General features: G+C 50.4%; 1 protein-coding gene across 1 annotated transcript; it reads right to left on the reverse strand.

Annotated features, from left to right (window-relative positions):
• Positions 1-6,708: 6,708 nt before the first annotated feature.
• On the reverse strand, positions 6,709-11,047 carry MAFB (MAF bZIP transcription factor B). The gene is made up of 2 exons (XM_084853946.1): positions 9,292-11,047; positions 6,709-8,908 (listed from the first exon to the last, which is right to left on the reverse strand). The coding sequence occupies exons 1-2, from the start codon at positions 10,272-10,274 to the stop codon at positions 8,854-8,856; spliced, it is 1,038 nt and encodes a 345-aa protein (XP_084710072.1). The 5' UTR covers positions 10,275-11,047; the 3' UTR covers positions 6,709-8,853.
• Positions 11,048-17,730: the final 6,683 nt, after the last annotated feature.

The following is a 17,730-nucleotide window of genomic DNA, read 5'->3' on the forward strand; positions in this document are numbered from 1 at the left end:
ATTTAAGTTTGGGGTGGGTGGAGATATTCACAACAAAGTTTGCAGGCCTGCTCTTGGGTATATTTAAGACGAGATGGGGTGCAGTGCATTTGTGAGCATTTGGTTTGGTTACTTTTGTATGCTCCATAACAATAACCACAGAGAAAGTGTTGTTGAGATATAATCATGTGTGATCTGTAACAAAGGAAGGCGTGACTGACCCATGGTGCCCTTTGCTTCCTACTTTCTCTAGCCAATATTTATACTTCCCTGCTTACTCCATTTACTTCCTCCATGCCTAGCAGTTCCTATTTCTGTTGCCAATCAATACCTGGTAGCCAGCCCTACCAGGAGAGAGAGGGAGGCGACAGTCTCAGGCGTCAGGTGCTGGGGGTGGCATGACAAATCCCCTTCCGTTTCTCCTGAAATCCCTGGACATTCCCCACTGTTGGAGGACAGGGGTGTGTGTGCCACCTAGCCTGTCCAGCATCCCCTTACAGTAGCCTGTGGCCTTCAGGTACAGTGAGGAACACTGTTTGGTCCCCCTTGTTGACTGCCAGTCCAGTTTACTTCTGTCAGTGGAATGCAGGGCTGGCAGCATGTTATTATTTTCTTCAGGCAGCAAAATGCCTTAGGACAGCCATGTAGAGGATTAATTTGAGGCTGAGTTTTAGGGGTGGGGAGAGAGCTCTTTTCAGTGCCTTTAGTCAGGTGCAAGAATGGACAGTGTCCTCCAGCATGTGCAGAGAGAGCCTTTCCCTCAGTACCGACTGAGTAACAATCGCCAGCCTCCACATATAGTTTCAGCAGAGGTGTTGAAAACCTGGAATGGATTGTTATTTTGAAAATAAATAAACGCCACTATCAGCCCAGATCCAAGGTCAGCTATTCTGCTGCTGGTTTCTCATTTGGTTTTATGATGCTGTAGTGGTTTTATTCTTTGCTGCTGGTTTATCTGCTCTGTTTTTATGTTTCGCTTTTATGTTTGTACTGTATGATTTTAATGTATTGTATACTGCCCAGAGAATTTTGGCTATTGGGTGGTTTAAAGGTACAGTAATGGTGCAATCCTGTGCATATTTAGACAGGAAAAAAAGTCCTACAGCTCCCAGCATTCCCCAGCCAGCTTAGAGAACTGTAGGACTGAGAGTGAGAGGTGTAGGACTTTTTCCTGTCTAAGCATGCATAGGATTGCACTGTAAGTAAGTAAGTAAAATTGGGAGTATTCGCATACTCCCCCCCCCCCCATATGCAGTATTCCCTGTTTCCTTGGAAGTAAGTCCCACTCTGTTCAATAGCTTCTACCCCCAGGAGAATGTGTGCCTATGCACACTTACTTTCGAGTAAGCATATAAACGAATCGTGTTGTTAATAATACTCTGGAGCTGTTTTGACAACATTGCCTGCGACTTATCGCGGCCCCAGCCAATTGAGACCAGAAAATCATGGGAGGCCGGGGTGGGTGAGGGGGATGGAGAGAATGGGAGAGTGTGGATCGCGGCCTCCTCTTTCCAGCGGATGCGGATTGTGTCAACAGTTCTTCAGAATCAGAAAGGATCGAGAGGAGCTCCAAGTAAATACGCCGGGATTTCATTGGGCCGGCCCGAGTGTGGAGAGAGGGACGAGTTAACCCTCTCACCACTGAAAGAGGTGAGAGGCAAAAAGATGGGGGCGGTGAGGCAGAGACTACGCGAGGGTCGGCTTCCAATAGCCAGAGAGAGAGAGAGAGAGACAGCAGGCCGAATTGAGGCGTGATGCAGAAAAAAGAAAAATCTGTGCATTTCTTCTAAAGGGAATGAGAATGGTGGCCTGGAGCTTTGCTCCGCTGGTGAATTCATCTGCTTCTGTGCAGACAACTCGGGGGGGGGGGGGGGACAGAGAGAAAAGCACAAGAGAAAAGAGAGAGAGAGAGAGAGAGAGAGAGAGAGAGAGAGAGAGAGAAAGAAAGAAAGAAAGAAAGAAAGAAAGAAATTATCAGTAGAGGCTGGTGGTTCCGATGTCAGTGGGGCGGTGCATTCGCTCTGGGTTTCAGTCAGACGCAGTCAGAACTCTAAAGGAGCTATCCAAGTACCTTGGATAGTACCTTGGATAGCTCTTTTGGAGTTCTGACCGGGTCCGACTGAAACCTAGAGCGAGTTCACCTCCCCACTGACATCGGCGCCACCAGCCTCCACTGGAATAGATAAACCCCCTCTCTATCCATCCATCCATCCATCCATCCCAGGTTTATTTAAATGTATCTTCCCAACACAGTCGTGTGCCTGGAGTCAGCCTATGAGTCTTTCGCAGGGGCGGCCCCTCTATCTCGCCCCAGCTACAGGCTCTGCATTTATCTGAATCTGTCCGTCTCTCTCCATGCAAAAGCTGACCCAGGGCGATTCTCTCGGGCTGCAATTCTACGACGCACTGTGGGGAGTAATAATAAGTCCCATTGCACAGCCTGGGACTTACTTTTAAGTAAAGTTGTGCAGGCTTGCTCTGCATCCTATCTGTAGTGCTGCGTCTCTAATCAACCATCTCTCTGATCCAATATCTGTATCATCCCTCCTGTCAAGTTTCTCTCTCTCTCTCTCTCTCTCTCTCTCTCTCTCAGCAATTGCTTCTAGTGCATTTTCTACCCAAGCACACGCGCGCGCACGTATTTCGCTTTTGCCGCGGTGGGCGTCCTTATCATTTGCTAAAGCCACGCTGCCCTCTGCATGAAAGCGATTGTTTTTTAAAGAAACCCTTTTAGGGTCATTTCTCCCGTGTGTGTGTGTGTGTGTGTGTGTGTGTATATATATATATATATATATATATATATATATATATATCACACCCATATTGCTTTCAGCCCAAAGTTTCACTTCCCCTGTGCTCTTGGGAGAGCGGACAAGCTTTCTTATTGGGGGTGACGGGATGTTTCGAAACGGTCCCCAAGAGGGTGAGTGCGTGTTTACCCAAAAGTAAGCTTTCCTCCCAACCAGGCAGGCAGGCCTTCGACTGCACCCTGTGCCTCGGTCTCTCTCTCTCTCTCTCTCTCTCTCTCTCCATAAAGACACAAAATCCTGATACCCTAAGAACTTCAAGGGGGGTGAAAGCCAGCATGGTGTACTGGTTAGAGTGGGACTCAGGAGATCTGGGTTCTAGTCTCCACTCGGCTAATGAAGCTCACCGGATGCCTTTGGGCCTGCCATGGACTCTCAGCCTAACCTACTTCACGGGGTCGTTGTGAGGATAAAATGGAGAGGAGGAACTTGTAAGCTGCCTTGGGTTCCTTGCAAGAGGGGAAAAGGCAGGGTACATCAATGGAAGGAGGAGGAGGAGGTACCCTAAGAATCTTTCCCCTCTGGCACATTTGCACACACTACCCGGCAGGCGCGATTACCCTAATGCTCCAACTCCAAGAGATGGTTGATTGGTATATTATCTTCCCAGTGACCCAGTCTCCATTCAGTTTCAGTAAGCAGAGAACGTGCGCCCACTGCCCAAACCGTGGGTCCCTCCAAACTAAAGAGATCGTATAGCCCGCGCTGGGTACATTTCTTTCGCGGCACTGACTGGGGGAGACTTCAAGGACACATCTGCTCAGTCACCCTTTATTCCCGCAAGCCTAACCAGTGGTTGATGATTTGGTGACGTGTGTGTGTTTAAAGTCAGCTACATTAAAATTTATAACGAGCAGCGAACACTGCGAGGGACACTTCCTACAGAAACGGACCTCTGCCCTTGAACCTTCCCACTGACACAGTTATTTGATGGGAATCCGGGCGCCTAAAGGCCCTCTCTTGTGCTTCTCTGAGGGCTGTTTTCCTGGAGGAAAGAGCGCGCGGGGGGGGGGGGGGATTGTTGCTCAATTAGCTCCAGTGATTTATTCAATGCATGCATGAGAGGACATTAATATGCGATGGCAGTTCCCACGAACAATATTCCTCTTAGGCCTTCCGACAGCCCGAGCGTGCCTCCGTTGGCAAGAGGGGGGAAATGAAGTCCAAGCCCCCTTCAGGGGGGCACTTAAATTGGCTCTCCTCCCCCGCCTTTCAACTTATCTGCAAGCCAGCGTGGTGTGTAGGGTCTTCTATTTGGACTTTATCTCGAATGCTGTTGTATCCATCACTGCTTGATTTAAGGTGTTCAATGTACAGGCCAAGTTTGGGATTTGCTTTCTGGAACAGTGTTGTCATTCCCCCCCCCCTCCCATATTCCACTAACTCTCCCATGCCTTATGATAATCTCTCTCTCACTCCTCCCCCGTGGAAATTTTAAAAGTGAATAAAATAAAGAGGCTCCCCCCCCCGATTTTTTTTAAAGGAGTGAGAAATTAAAAACGCAGAAACATACTCGCCGTTCCGATGTCACACCTGCTTTTCAGATCAGACTGGGAGCTTCTGGCAGTCCGATCCGATGTACATTTTGCGCAGTGGTAGTGCAGGGGCCCTGGGCCACCAATCCCATCAGTCCCAGCCACCATGGCCAATGTTCAGGAGCGATGGGAATTGCATTTCCACACATCTGGGGGCCCTTAGCTGGCCTACCCTTGGCTTAGAGGCACATTCCATTCGAATCAATGGGCTTTCAGTTCCCGGGAGATAACAGCGCACGTTTACTGGCGAATAAACTCCCACTGCCTTCAGCAGAGCTTACGCCCTAGTAAGCCTCCTTAGGCTCACAGAGCCTAAGGCTGCAAGCTCGACTACCCTTATCAGGCAGTGACTCCCAGTCAACTCAGTGAGGCTTACGAGCGGGTGAGCATACTGCATGATGCTCATCCTGGATGCTGCGTGGCTCATTGAATTCAGTGGGGCGCTCTTTTCCAAAGGAATGTGCCGAGGGTAGGATCGGAGCGTTACGGCAGGGAGGCTTTTGGAAACAAGGTTCCGCTGAAATCAACGTGGCTTACCTCCGAGGAAGACAGTGCCAGACCTAAACTTGCGCCCAGATCCTGAACACGGTGAGGAGGCAGTTACTTAAGAAAACCGATTCATTTCACCTTGGGTGTAGTTAAATTGGATTAGAATAAACTCCGAGACTTCCTTTTTTCTTGTCTTTTAAATGCCCGTTGAATAAGATCATCTTTAGGTGTTAGTTTACACAGGGTCACAGTTCCTGACAGTGCGTGGCAGAGACTGGGCTGTCTGGGTGAGGGGAGAGAAAATAAAAGGATAGGATTCGCCGCTGTTTGCTTGTCTCCCAGCTACCATCAGCCGAGGCTCAAGGGAGTTAACAGAAGAAAATCGAACGTGTTAAAGCGCGAACCAGCTGCGGTGGCGGTGGGCGGAGGAGATCGTCCCCTGGGTTTGAGGGATCGAGGTCTCTGCCTTCATGGTGGACAGAGGAGAGGATCTGTCCGGGGAAAATGAAGCAGGCTGGATCGCGGAACACACGCTCTGAATTAGATCGCTCAGCCTGCCCCTAACACGCCACTCCTAAAGCCTTGGAGGGCAAGTGCTACTGAAATCCAGAAGAGGTACTACCAAGGAGCGAGCGCTAACAGCAGACAGGCCCACGAGCCCTCTGTGTTACTCCGCCACATCACAGGTTAAACTGGTATTCTATAAACACATCTACGGTTGCTTTTGCAGGATTGGGGCGGGGGGGGGCGGGTTTGACTGTGCACCCAGGTAGACTACATTCCCACCCCCAGGAGAAATGAGGCTGGTTTCCAAGGGCTTTTCAAGCCGGGCAGAAGACTGGATGAAGATGAACCTGATCCCGGGCCAGCCCCGAAGATGCCTTCTTGTCGATGTCAGGCCCGGGCGTTTCAATTCAGACAAGTGGGGAAGGGGCGGGGGGAGGGGGGAGAGAGACGACTTCCTCTTAGGTGTAAACCGCACTGAAATGAGGGGGCTGGCATAGAAAGAGACATGGTTTTGTTGTGTTGTTTTGAACCCGGGGCGGGGGGGGGGGCAGAGGCCAAGGAGTCTCACTCAAATTGTACACGCAGGTGTATTCAGTGGACGTGTGGGCGCCTCTTGGGACTATTATGGAAGGGTCCGGGTAGAGATCTGCAGAGATTGCATGTTGTTGCCCGATTCTTGTGTTAAGAGCAGGGCTATACTGCTGTCCTTAGGCCAAAGTTCAGCACTGGTCTGTCTATTTTAGAGCGGCAGAGGCGCTTGACACCCCACCACCACGTTGTGAGTATCCTTCCTTTTCCCCCACCCCCCATTAAGGGCGATGAAGGCCTGTATCATCGCAAACCAGATTGGATAGTCCATGCTAATCCTAAACGTTTTACACTGGAAGCTCTCAGTGAAATCAATGGTGTTTGCTTCCAAGTAAATGCGTTTAGAAACAGGGTGCCTTTCAGTTTCAGACAAACTAGAATATTACAAAAGGCCTAAAACATCTCAGGGCTCATTGATTGTGTTGTTTCAAATCAAGAAAACAAGAAAACCCACAAAACATGTACATTGGACCATTAACCTAATCTACCATAAAAGTTAAGTCACAGTGTTGAATTATTAATTATTACTTTTGGCTACAATCCATTGCACACCTACATGGGAGTAAGATCCATTTAACATAGTGGGACTTACTTCCAAGTAAGCATATGTAGGAGAATGTTTTAAGTATGTCCATTTAACTAGCTTGCAGATAGGGCTGGGAGGAGATATTTCTTGAAGTCATATATACCTCAACTGATTTAATGAGTTTGGCCCTAAAAAATAATGAATTTTAATGTTCTACGACTGCAACCCATGCCCTCCAAAAAGCACCCTCAGAAGAAAATACCATTTCAATGATATTAGTTAGCAAAAATAGGAAACAATTTTAATAACCAAAAACAAAACCAGAAACCAGTCTGAATAAAACTACAATAGGACCAAGAGGTGTTTTTTTTAATATTTTTCATATCATAAGCAGGATTTGAAATTGATCCCTTCAGAACGTTTACATGAAATAAAAACATTATTATTATTATTTCTGCTGCTGCAATGCTGCGACTTCAACACAGTTGAATCCGTAAAAACCCAAAAGCTCAGAGGGGTATTTTCTGATGCATGACTATTAATATCCACAATATTTAAAACAGCAAGCACCATGCTCTTCATTTATCACAATTCTTGGTATTACTGTTAATTTATAAACTAATACAAACTTAAAATGCATCCGGCCAGCAGTGCCAGCAATCCGTAAAAGAAAACTAAAAAATAAAAGGTTTTCATTTTGGTATTTTTGTCAGTGCAACATAAAATCCTTTTACTGACCTGCAGGAGGAAAAAAAAAAAAAAACCAGGAAAAGTCAAAACAAGAAAAAAGAATAGTAATAAGAGAACACCCATAAGACTCAAAACTATTAACTATTAGCAGTTGTTAAGAAATTTGGCTAAACTCTCACTGGCTGCATAAAGAAGCAGATTAAACATGGCAAGAGAATACACTTTGACAAAGTGAAGTCTCTGTCTTTAACACAAACATCTTTTTAAAGAAAAGCTGTTTTCCTATGCCTTCAGAATTCATTCATACTATTACACTGATCAACTTAACTCCAATCAGAACGCAAGCACGTGAGCAGGTCAGGACACAGCCCCTGAAACTGACTAGCATCTCTCTGCGTTAAGAAATGAAGTGGCCAATTGTTGCGGGGGGGGGGGAGGGTAAAGTAATCGCAGGGACTAACCTCTCTCTTATTTTCCTGAGTCGTATGATAAAATCAGGTGGCCCAAACGGAAGACGGCTATCGAGTGATGGACGGTGGGAAGACCCAGCATCGAATTCATGCACTGCCACTTTAAATCATATTCTTCCTGGGTTACTGATTTTTTCTCCGCTTTCTGAGGGACACCCCTAAACATACTTAGGCTGCAATCCTGTAGCCACCTACATGGAAGCAAGCCCCATTAAACTCAATGAGACTTATTTCTGAGTAGACATCTACAAGACTGCGCAGTTACTTGGAAGTTAAGTCCAATTTAATTCAATGGAACTTGATTCTTTCCAACTACACAGTTTGGGACGTCACCTTCAGGAATTTTTGGAGGGCTGACTTCTAAGTAAGTATATTTAAGAACGGGGTGTTAAGAGGTTAGGCATATCGCTTTCTGGCCCAACAAAAACCAAAATGAAAACTAAATTTTAAAAAAAGTTACAGCTTTTAAAAGTGCACCAAATATACAAAGTTGGTTTCTGAATGCAAAATGCCCAGAATTTCTCTCTCTCTCCATTTTTGTAGTTTATTAGTTTTTTAAAGAACGGCCAAAACCATCGAAAACCAGCCTGCTGAAATGTTCTTGTAGTATTTTGCCCTGTGCAGGTTGATGTGGCTGATATTTACAAGCTAACAGAGGGCGGCCTCAGTTCACCAACAGCACTCTCGCTCACCAGCCCTATTCATTTCGGTAGGAGGTGTAGAGATGTTCCTGGTGGACAGAGCCCAAATTTAAAAAAAAACAAAAATAAAAATAAAAAGAGAAATAACAACAAACAATTGCATGAGCTGTAGAAGGAGGGCTTCGTATTATATATATAACTGGTGACATTTTCTTACTCAATGAAAGAAAACAAACGAACAGTAACAGCAGAGAAGAAAAAAGAAGCTAGGGTCGATGATCAACCACATGCGAAAAGTTTAAACAAGAAAATGGTACAAAATAGAAGTTACCATACATGTCCAGCATGCAGGATTAATATTTTTAATGCAGATTTTTCGTATTTTTTCTATATAATCAAGCAGGCAATAAAACCGAGGTTTCTCTCTCGTCTCGCGCTCTTTTTGTTTCGTCTCCCCCTTTCTCTCTTGTATGGAAACGTCCCATCTGAATTCTCTCTCTCAAGGCAGGCAACATATGAGGAGTCTGCATATATTGTCCTCTCGCCTTTTGCAGGTAGACTGTGCATTTCCCTCCCTCTTTTCCTTTCTTCTTCGTTTTTAAGAACTCCAAAGCAGACATTCTAGATGGCTTGTCCGGTGCCCATCCCTTTGTTTTGCAAAGTCCAGGTTAAGGTTCTATAAGCAAGCAATCGATTCGTATAAAACATTTTTTTAAAAACCAGTCCTTTTCTTCCCCTCCCCACCTATTTCTCTCCCCTCCCCCTTTCTCTCTCTCTCTCTCTCTCTGGCCAACTAAGATGAAAAGTTGCATCCCTTCCCCCTCCGATCTTCACAGCTAATCTAGAGCAAGACAAGATGCCGCAAAGATAGCACAGTCATGAATTACAGGCAACCCCCCCCCCCATTCCCGGCCTCTCGGTTAGTCTTCTGACTCCCTCTCTCTCTTTCTCTGTCTGCTCAAGAGGGTAGACGGCTGGAGACGTCAGCGGATGGGAGAGGGGGACAAGTGGGGAGCGGGAGGGAGGGGATCTCGGCCGGTTGGATTCGAAAGGACTCACATGAAGAACTCGGGAGAAGACGGGTTGTCACTGGTGGATCCGGCCTCTCGGAAGCCATTGCTGGCCAGTTTCTCGCACTTGAGCTTGTAGGCGTCTCGTTCTCTGGCCAGCCGGGTCACTTCTTGCTTGAGCTGTTCCACCTGCTGGATGAGTTGGGTCTTCTCGTTCTCCAAGTGATGCTTCTGCTGGACCCGCTTGTACCTGCAAGACTGGGCATAGCCTCTGTTCTTCAAGGTCCGCCTCTTCTGCTTGAGGCGGATCACCTCGTCCTTGGTGAAGCCCCTCAGGTGCCGGTTAAGCTCTCGAACCGACATGGAGACCAGCTGGTCATCCGAGAACCTGTCCTCCACGCTGCTGGAAGAAGACGACGAGGACGAGGACGACGAGGAGGGGTGAGGCTGATGCGTGTTCTGGAGCTGCTGGGAGGAGCTGGAGGCGCTGGAAGGGGTCGGAGACGCCTGGTGGGGGTGAGGGTGGGGGTGATGGTGGGGGTGCCCGCTGCCGGACAGGTCTTCGTGGGTGACCCCGGGGTACTGGTGGTGGTGGTGCTGGTGGTGGTGGTGCTGGTGGTGGTGGTGCTGGTGGTGGGCGGCAGCGGCCCGGAAGCTCTCGAAGCTCTGGAGCTGCTGGGGCACCTGGTGGGCGCCGATGAGCGCTTCCACCGCGTCCTCCGGGGTCAGGTTGAGCGCCTCGGGGTTCATCTGCTGGTAGCTGTTGGCCATCCAGTAGAGGTCCTCCAGGTGAGTCTTCTGCTCGGTGGGGCTGAAGCTGGGCGAGGAAGGCACCGAGCTGCACGGGGTGCTGATGGGGGTGGACGACACCGAGCCCGCCGGCTGGAGGCGCGTGCAGTGCCTGCCCGAGCGGTCGGCTCTGCCCAGGGGCTCCTTCTTCACGTCGAACTTCATCAGGTCGAAGTCGTTGACGTACTCCATAGCGAGGGGGCTGGTGGGCAGTTCGGGGCCGATGCTCAGCTCGCCAGCCATCGCGCTGGGCTCGGGTGGAGGAGGCTCCTCTCCCGATGGAGAGAGGGGAGGAGGGTTCACCGGCTCGCCGCCTCACTCCAGGGCCCAAGTCTTCCCGGGCCCGGCCGGCCCGAAGTAACTTTCTTCTTCTCCGATCAGCCGCTGCCCAAGAGCGAGCGAGGCAGGCTGCAGCCGCGGTGCTTCTCTCTCTCCCCTTCCCTCTAACTGGGAGGCTGGGGGGCGGGGGAGGCCGCGATGCAACGGCACAAAATCGAGCAAAAAGAAACCGCGCTGCCACCGCTTCTCTTCCTCCTGCTGCCGCCAGAAACCCGCTGGCAAAAGGGACGGCCGGGGTGGGGGGTGGGATTATTTATTTTTAAGACGGAAGGCAGAAAATCCCGCGAAGCTGCTGGTTGTCGTCGGGCTTCCCCCTCCCTCCTGCAGGGAAGGCAGCTCTGTGCAAGAAGCGACAGGATCTGCCTCCCGCTCGCTTTTTGTTTGTAAGTCCGGCTTTCTTTTGCCCGCCGCCGCGACGGCGACCTCGGAGCAACTTTTCGCTGGCTTCGCGGCTCGCCAGAAGGGCGGCTGGTGGGCTGCGGCGGCGGAGCGGGGGATCGCGCTGGGGAGAGGGGAGGGAGGGCCGGAGGAAGCGAGGCGGGGACGGGGGAAGGGGGGACACAAGGAGCAAGCCGCCGCCGCCGCCGCCTCTTCCTCCGCCGCAGCTGCGCCGCCGCGAGATCTGCGCCCGGCTCGCCGCCGCAGCCTCCAGCGCGGGGACTGAACAGCTGTGACTCGCCGAGCCGCCCCTCTCGGCGCCTTATATCGCCTGCCTCGGTGACACTCCGGGGAGAGGGGCGGCGCCGGCCGGGCGCTCCGACCAACCGCGGCCCGGGCGCGGAGTTCCTGGGGCAGCCGGGGGCGGGGCCGGGGCCGGCGCTTGGAAGAGGCTGACAGCTCCCAGCCGGTCATCTGACTCGCAGCTGGGGAGAGCGGCCGGGCGGGCGCGCGCGCGCAGCGACTCCCGCGGCCCGGCGGGTTGTGCGCCCGCGGGTCCCGCTCCCCGGCCCGGCGATGAATGTGCAGCCCCGGACCCAACCTCTCCTCTCCTCTCCTCTCCCCTCCACGCACACGCGCCCACCCCCGCCTCCAGGCTTGGGATAGCTTCGTCGTTCTCCCCCCACCGTCACCGCACACGCACACCCCGGCCCCGTCAAATCCAAGGGAACAGCCAAAGAATGGCACCGCGGGGAAAGGAGCGGACAGTGGGCGACGAAGGGTTGCAACTTCGGCGCGCGGCGGCCCGGGTCTGCTGCGCTGCCGAGGACGGGGGCGGGGGGCGTGATGGCTGTGTTTACCCAGCCCCGCTTGGCGTTATAGAACTTAAGGGCCGGGGTGGGGGAGAGCCGGGGACCCCAGGTTAGAAATCCCGTCCAACGCAAGCCAAATAGTAGCGCTGGAAGCCCTTCGATAGGGTGGGGAGGGGGGCCGAAGACCAGCGTTTCACTTCTTGGGACGGTCCGTTGAATTCCCCTTCTCCGCGAGGGACTGCGTGCACAGAAGAACTCATTCTGCGAGATTTGGGGCGGCGGGGAGGGGGGCGTTCCCCCAGCAGTGTTTTTGTTTGAACATTTTGTAACGATTAAGGGAGATTAAGGAGCTCTCTCTCTCTCTCTCTGTCTTTTTTTTTTTCTTTTCTTTTCGCTTTTCTGTTTCTTTCCCGGCCGCTTCTGCTCCAAACGGGCATAAAGCGCGACCCCAAGTGGTCAAGTGGAGAATAGCATCCAGGCGTCGAAGAGGCAAAGCGAATGCTGGGCGGGGCGGGGGGGGGGGGCAAGAGGTGAAACTGCAGCCTTGGGTAGTACGAGGAGGAATAGAAGGTGCCCCGACCCTTGAAACCGATCTGCCTGCAATACCGGCAGAGATCCGTGTTCGCACAGCGCTTGAAATCCAGGGGGTCCTTTCTCACGAGAGATCGCCTAGGTACTCCTTTATCCACCCGCTATCCTCGCACAAAGGGGGGGGGGGTTCTTTCTCGCTTATTTACTTTTTTTCTTAATCTGATGGATCAAGAGGTCTATGATCTCTGTCGCTTTTCATTCCGATTCCCCCCCCGCCCCGTCTTCTTCAAAATATGTTACTGAGATTTTTAACAGAACAGGGCAGTGTGGTTTATTTTATCGTAGCCCAGAAACCACTAGGTGGAATGGAAAGAAGGATGCAGTGCTCACCGAAGGTTAACCTCTGAACACATTTGCTGCCCTCAGCACGACAGTAACGTGAGAACGAACGTGCCTGGCTCCTTTCTAGCATCCCAGCCCTAAACACGTTTATTTATCCGCACGATCTTCATGGTTGTACCGCTTCTCATCACTGCCTTAGAAGTCCTTTCCATTGACATCAACTGGATTTTGTGGCACTGGACGTAAGGGGACGTTTGGGGCTTGTGGGATTTAGGATCGGGGTGGGGCTGGGGGCTGGCATGCCTGTTGTGAACTCGCCTGAGGCTGAGAGGGTGGGCACGTATACTTTTCACAGGGGAGGAAATGCGGTTGAAGAAACCCAGGGCAGTTGCTTCCAAGGAGCAACGCTGAGAGGCGCGGTGGAAGAATCTGTTCCCCATAAACTGTAATTGTTTCTCCAGGAAGGAAGAGAGCAAGAGACAGGCCGTCCGGTGGGCTGCTGAAGAGGCGGAATCCCCTTGCAAGCCACCGACCCGTTGGGGTAGTCCAAACCAAAGGGCATCATCGGCCCAAGTGTGAGAAGCCAGAATATTAGGAAGATGTGCCCGTTAATGGAGGGGAATCTCCATTACCACTCCTTGGTGCTTTAGGCTCTCGGAGTTTGGAGAAACGATCAGATCCGTGCGTGTTTTCTGAATTTCTCCCATGGACATCTGCTGAAAATGTAACTTTCCAATCTCTCTCTCTCGCCCTCTCTTACACACACGCGCGCCATCCAATGCTTCTTTCCTTCCATGTGCTTGATCCAGAAACCCTCGGTAAACATCCTATGGATGTGTACTTGCAAGCAACACTGCTTTCATGGGATTTACTCTGCCAGACAATTGCGCACAGCCAGGCTTGCAGCCTCCATTCTTCCGCCTTTTCCCCCTGTTCGATGATCTCCTCGAGTTTTGTTTCCTGGTGGGTTTAATCGCATCCAGGCAAGATACAGCATCGCTCCACGCCTTCCTAGCCCCCCCTCCCGCTCCGCCCCACTCCCCGTCGCGCCATTAAAAGGCACACGTGCATAACCAGACGAGAGCGCCAAGCATTGAGCGATCTCGCCTTTGTCGCCCTCAGAAACGGAGCCAAATGAACAGACGGCTCTCGGTTTCAGGGCGCGGCAAGGCCTCGAGTTCGGATTCCGCCGAAGCCGCGGACCGGCAGAGCCCTGGATGCCTCGATCCGCGACCCTTGACTCCACCGCCCTGTAAATCCCTGCGGCTCGCGAACTCTCGACACGTTCCGCGGAAACCAGACGCATTTGGGAAGGGCCACAATCCAGCACAAGGCTTAGGCGCGCTTACGTTAATTCCAGTTGGGATTTCCGCGGAGTTGGGTAGAACCCAGATACCCCTTCCCCCACGATTTTAAACTTATTTGCGGGGAGCAAATGTCCTAGAAATCAAGAGGACTTCCTTGAAAGACTATGTATTTAGGATCGGGGCCTGGGTTTCAAGTAAAAGTAGGCTTTCATCGCAGCCTGGCGTCAGTCAGTAAAGACGTTTACTCGAAAGTCGGTATTCCTGATTTCAGTAGAACTTACTTCCCAATGACGGCTGCGACCCTATGCACTCTTACTCTTACTTACGAGTAAGTCCCACTAAACTCAGTGAGACTTTGGCTTCCGAACAAGCGAGTTTAGGATCGCGCAGCATGTAGTTTAGGATCACCGCCTTAGTGCATTAAGAAGCTCTCTGTAGGCTTGCAGTGGATTTCAGCGAAAAGGGTTTACTTCAGTTCACACTGTTTCAAATCCTTTGGCTTCGCCGCCCGATCCCAACCGCATTTACTCAGAAGTAAGTTCCGCTGAGTTCAATAGGACTTCCTTCCCACCTAGGGCCTGTGTGTGGTTAGGATTGCGAGGTCAGTTGGGCGGTGGATCGGGGCCATTCACCTTCTACCTAAATCAAACAGTCACCCCGCAATAAAGCCTTCTTGTTGTTGTTGTTGTTAATAATAATAACCCTTTTCTGAAAAACGAAGTGCGAGGCATGTCTGCTCAAGTATAAGCAGTTTGAGGAATGCATGAAATCCCAAGGTTGGGGGGGGGGGGTTACACAAAAGAGGTGCCACCTCAAAGAAAGAACTGTTGGAGTTTGTCGAAGAACTGAATTCCCGAAGCAGTTGCTTGCTCCTAAAGGGGACACATTCCCGAAAGAAGGAGGGCGACCCCAAATGATCCCTCCTTACCTGAAGGAAGCCGCACACCGTATACCCCTCCACGTACATTAATCCCCCCCCATTGCAGCTGAGTTATTAACGCTTACTAGATGGACGACGATCGGGCGAGAGCTGAGTTTTTCACGTGTATCCTGGTCAAGCATTCATCACTCAGAACACTTCTCTGGAGAGGAAAGGTTGCACCTTTCTGGAGAGGAAAGTCCCCCCCCCGGGGGGGGGACGGAGAACCACACTGCCTTACTCTGCGCAGGGAGCCAGAGACTAAATCCAGTCCTTTCTCCCCCCACACACTTTTTTTTTTTTTTTTTAAGGACTATTCTGTGAATTAATCCTCTGCAAGGGGGAGACCAAAGGATGCAGTAGAAGGACCGATCAGATTGTTTCCCTGCGGGATAATGTCACTATTTTGCTTAATCTTTTTTCTCCCGTTTCATATATTTTTCCTCCTCGTCCCCCCTCTCCTCCCGGCGCGCCTCGGTGCGCATTTCCGCTCAGTCTTCATAAACTATCCAGAATTCTACCAGTTGTAAAGTGTGTGTGTGTGTCTATCCATCCATTATATCCTCCCCCATTGACGGTTTTAAAGACATCCTATCCTACAAAACGTGGGCTCATTTGGAACAAAACAAAACAATCCCTCGGTTTTGTTAGAAATTGGAGCTTGGACCCTCTGCAGTTTATTGAATAATTTGTAACTGAAATCCTCGAAGTTTTAATCAGCCTCAGAATTATACAGGGTATGGAAGGCGATCCTTGAAACACTGTTCATGGGATTTCAATGGGAGATTTACGCTTGTGCTTAAATCTCTTCCTCTGAAATCACACTCAAGGGTTTCCCCTTACCTGTTTTGTGTGTCTACAGTATGCAATCCGGCGCAATTAAAATACACGGGAGTTTGACCACAGAATTTGGTGTGATCCTAGTCGCAGACAAACACCCTCTTGTGAATGTGTGATTCCCTCCCCCCTTTGGGGTTTACTTGTAAATAGTGTATATTTAGGAGTGCAACCTTACAAGTGGGTCTCATTCACTTTAATGGAAATTATTCCCAAGGAAGTATGTGTAGCCAGCTATCATATCATGAACACACAGAAGGCATAAAGCACCGCTCAAATGCAACCATTGAAATTAATGGGAGCTGTGCAAAAACAAAGGATCCCATTCAAATCAATGGTACTTGAGCAGGAGAACTTCGCAGTGGATTTTGCCCTTAGTTGGAAAGCCACCCCGATGTGGGGGAAAATACATCTAGTGGAAGTAAATCCCATTGATTTCACTGGGCTTAATAATAATAATAATCAATGAGATTTACTTCCATGTAACGTGTATAGGATTGGGAGGAACTCTTGATTCAGGCCACCGTGAAGAGCAATCCTATGCATGTGTACTCGGAAGTAAGACCCACTATGTTCAATGGGGCTCCTTCTCCAGAAGTGATTGCAGCCTAAATCCCTTTGATTAACCCCTTAACTTCGCCCTTACTGGTTTGGGGGCTGTTGATCCGGAACACACCAGACGCTGCTTCAAAGCTGTCTGATGCTGTTCTTGCTCAGCGATCCAATCCACACAGCCCAGGTCAAGGAACCAGCTTTGAACGTTTCACCGTTCAAAGTCCCACTCAGAGAGAAGGGGACGGCGGGCGGCTTGAACCCGGGTCGCTGCTGGAGCGACCCGCACCCAAGACAGAATGCGATGCGATGCGAGAAAGTGGCTAACCGTCCGGATCCTAAAGCGTCGCTTACTCTCCAGTAAACTCTACTGAAATCACTTCTAACTGCCCGATCTCATGCAGCTGCTTTACTGTGGAATGTCTATTATGCATGGAGTTCAGTGGGGCTTTCTCCTAGGTAAGTGGGGTTAGGGCTGCAGCCTTAGTGGCTGGTGTGAGTGACTAGGAAGGGTGGGTCACGCACACACATCTTCTGGAGCAACAAGGCTCAGTCCACGGAACAAGAACAGCTGAGAGCAGGCAACGCGCCCCTCTCGTTGCCTCTTCGGCACTGTTAAGCGGGCAGCTCAATAAACAATTAAGCAGGCGAAGAAGAGACTCCGAAGTTAACGCGCGCCTGGCCTTCGAAGAAACGCTGGCGAGTCCAAAGAAGCATCTTTTCATGTGTCCCACCACCCCACGGCGAAGCCTCAAAAGCGCCCCTTTCAAAAAACCGTGCCTCAATCCGGAGTCACACAACTGATACTCCGGATTCCGCGCAGAGATGTGCACAATGGGAGGCGGAACACGCAGCGGGGAAAATATTGAACTCGGGCTCTCGAGTTACATCCACCCCGGGGTTGAACCCGTCTTCGGATAGATGCGTCGCTCCTTCTGAAAGTTGCGATCCCAGTTAAGCAGGGCAAATTTGGGACTCATTTACCCACCGATGCCGTGAGGGGCTGAATGAACCTCAATCAAATTAATTCAGAAATCTTCAGTCCACTTCTTGGGGTTAACCCTGGTTGTGATGAGGGTACACATCCGACTTGCTTCCGTGCGCTTGCTGTCAGATTGAGAGAGAGAGAGAGAGAGAGAGAGAGATAGTGATTTATTCCTCCCTGGAAATGTCAAAAATACCAATTGACTGGATCGCGGATCCAAGTCCAAAATGAGTGGTTGTTTTTGTGTCTGTTTTAAGGAGAGGAAAACAGGGAGGAGAAAATAGCACAGACTGGTATATGAGGACCGCTCCCTCCCAGCCTCTATTTTCCAGTAAAGTGTTAACATTTTCCACAAAACTTCTTTCTTGCTTCTTAACTTCCTTTTCTGATCCTCCCCCAACCCCATCCGGAAATTCAGAGGAAGGGGCTTACATTCATTCACGTCAGGTACTACCAACGAGTTCACTATGTACAAAGATCTCACTCCTATTAGTTCCACCAGAGAGACGTACCTACTACCTTACCTACCTGTAGATCTCAGTGTCAGAGGGTTCAGCTTGTTTCAAAGTCGTGGTGGGAAGGGAACACTTATTACCACGGACTACTAGGAAGTGCATTTCAATGAAATCAAGAGGGGGGTTGTTTTTCTGCCCAATCCACGTGCCCATGGGTGAGGTGAAAGTCTATTTTTTTAAAA

The sequence above is a fragment of the Heloderma suspectum genome, chromosome 4 (genome assembly GCF_057233095.1).
Source record: "Heloderma suspectum isolate Gila_16-S chromosome 4, 16-S_ref, whole genome shotgun sequence".
In the NCBI taxonomy this organism is placed as follows: Eukaryota; Metazoa; Chordata; class Lepidosauria; order Squamata; family Helodermatidae; genus Heloderma; species Heloderma suspectum.

Coding starts and splice junctions, on each gene's coding strand:
- MAFB (XM_084853946.1), bottom strand. CDS start 10,274: ATGGCTGGCGAGCTGAGCATCGGCCCCGAACTGCCCACCAGCCCCCTC. Junction 8,909..9,291: donor TCTTCTCCCGAGTTCTTCAT/GTGAGTCCTTTC, acceptor GCTTGCTTATAG/AACCTTAACCTGGACTTTGC.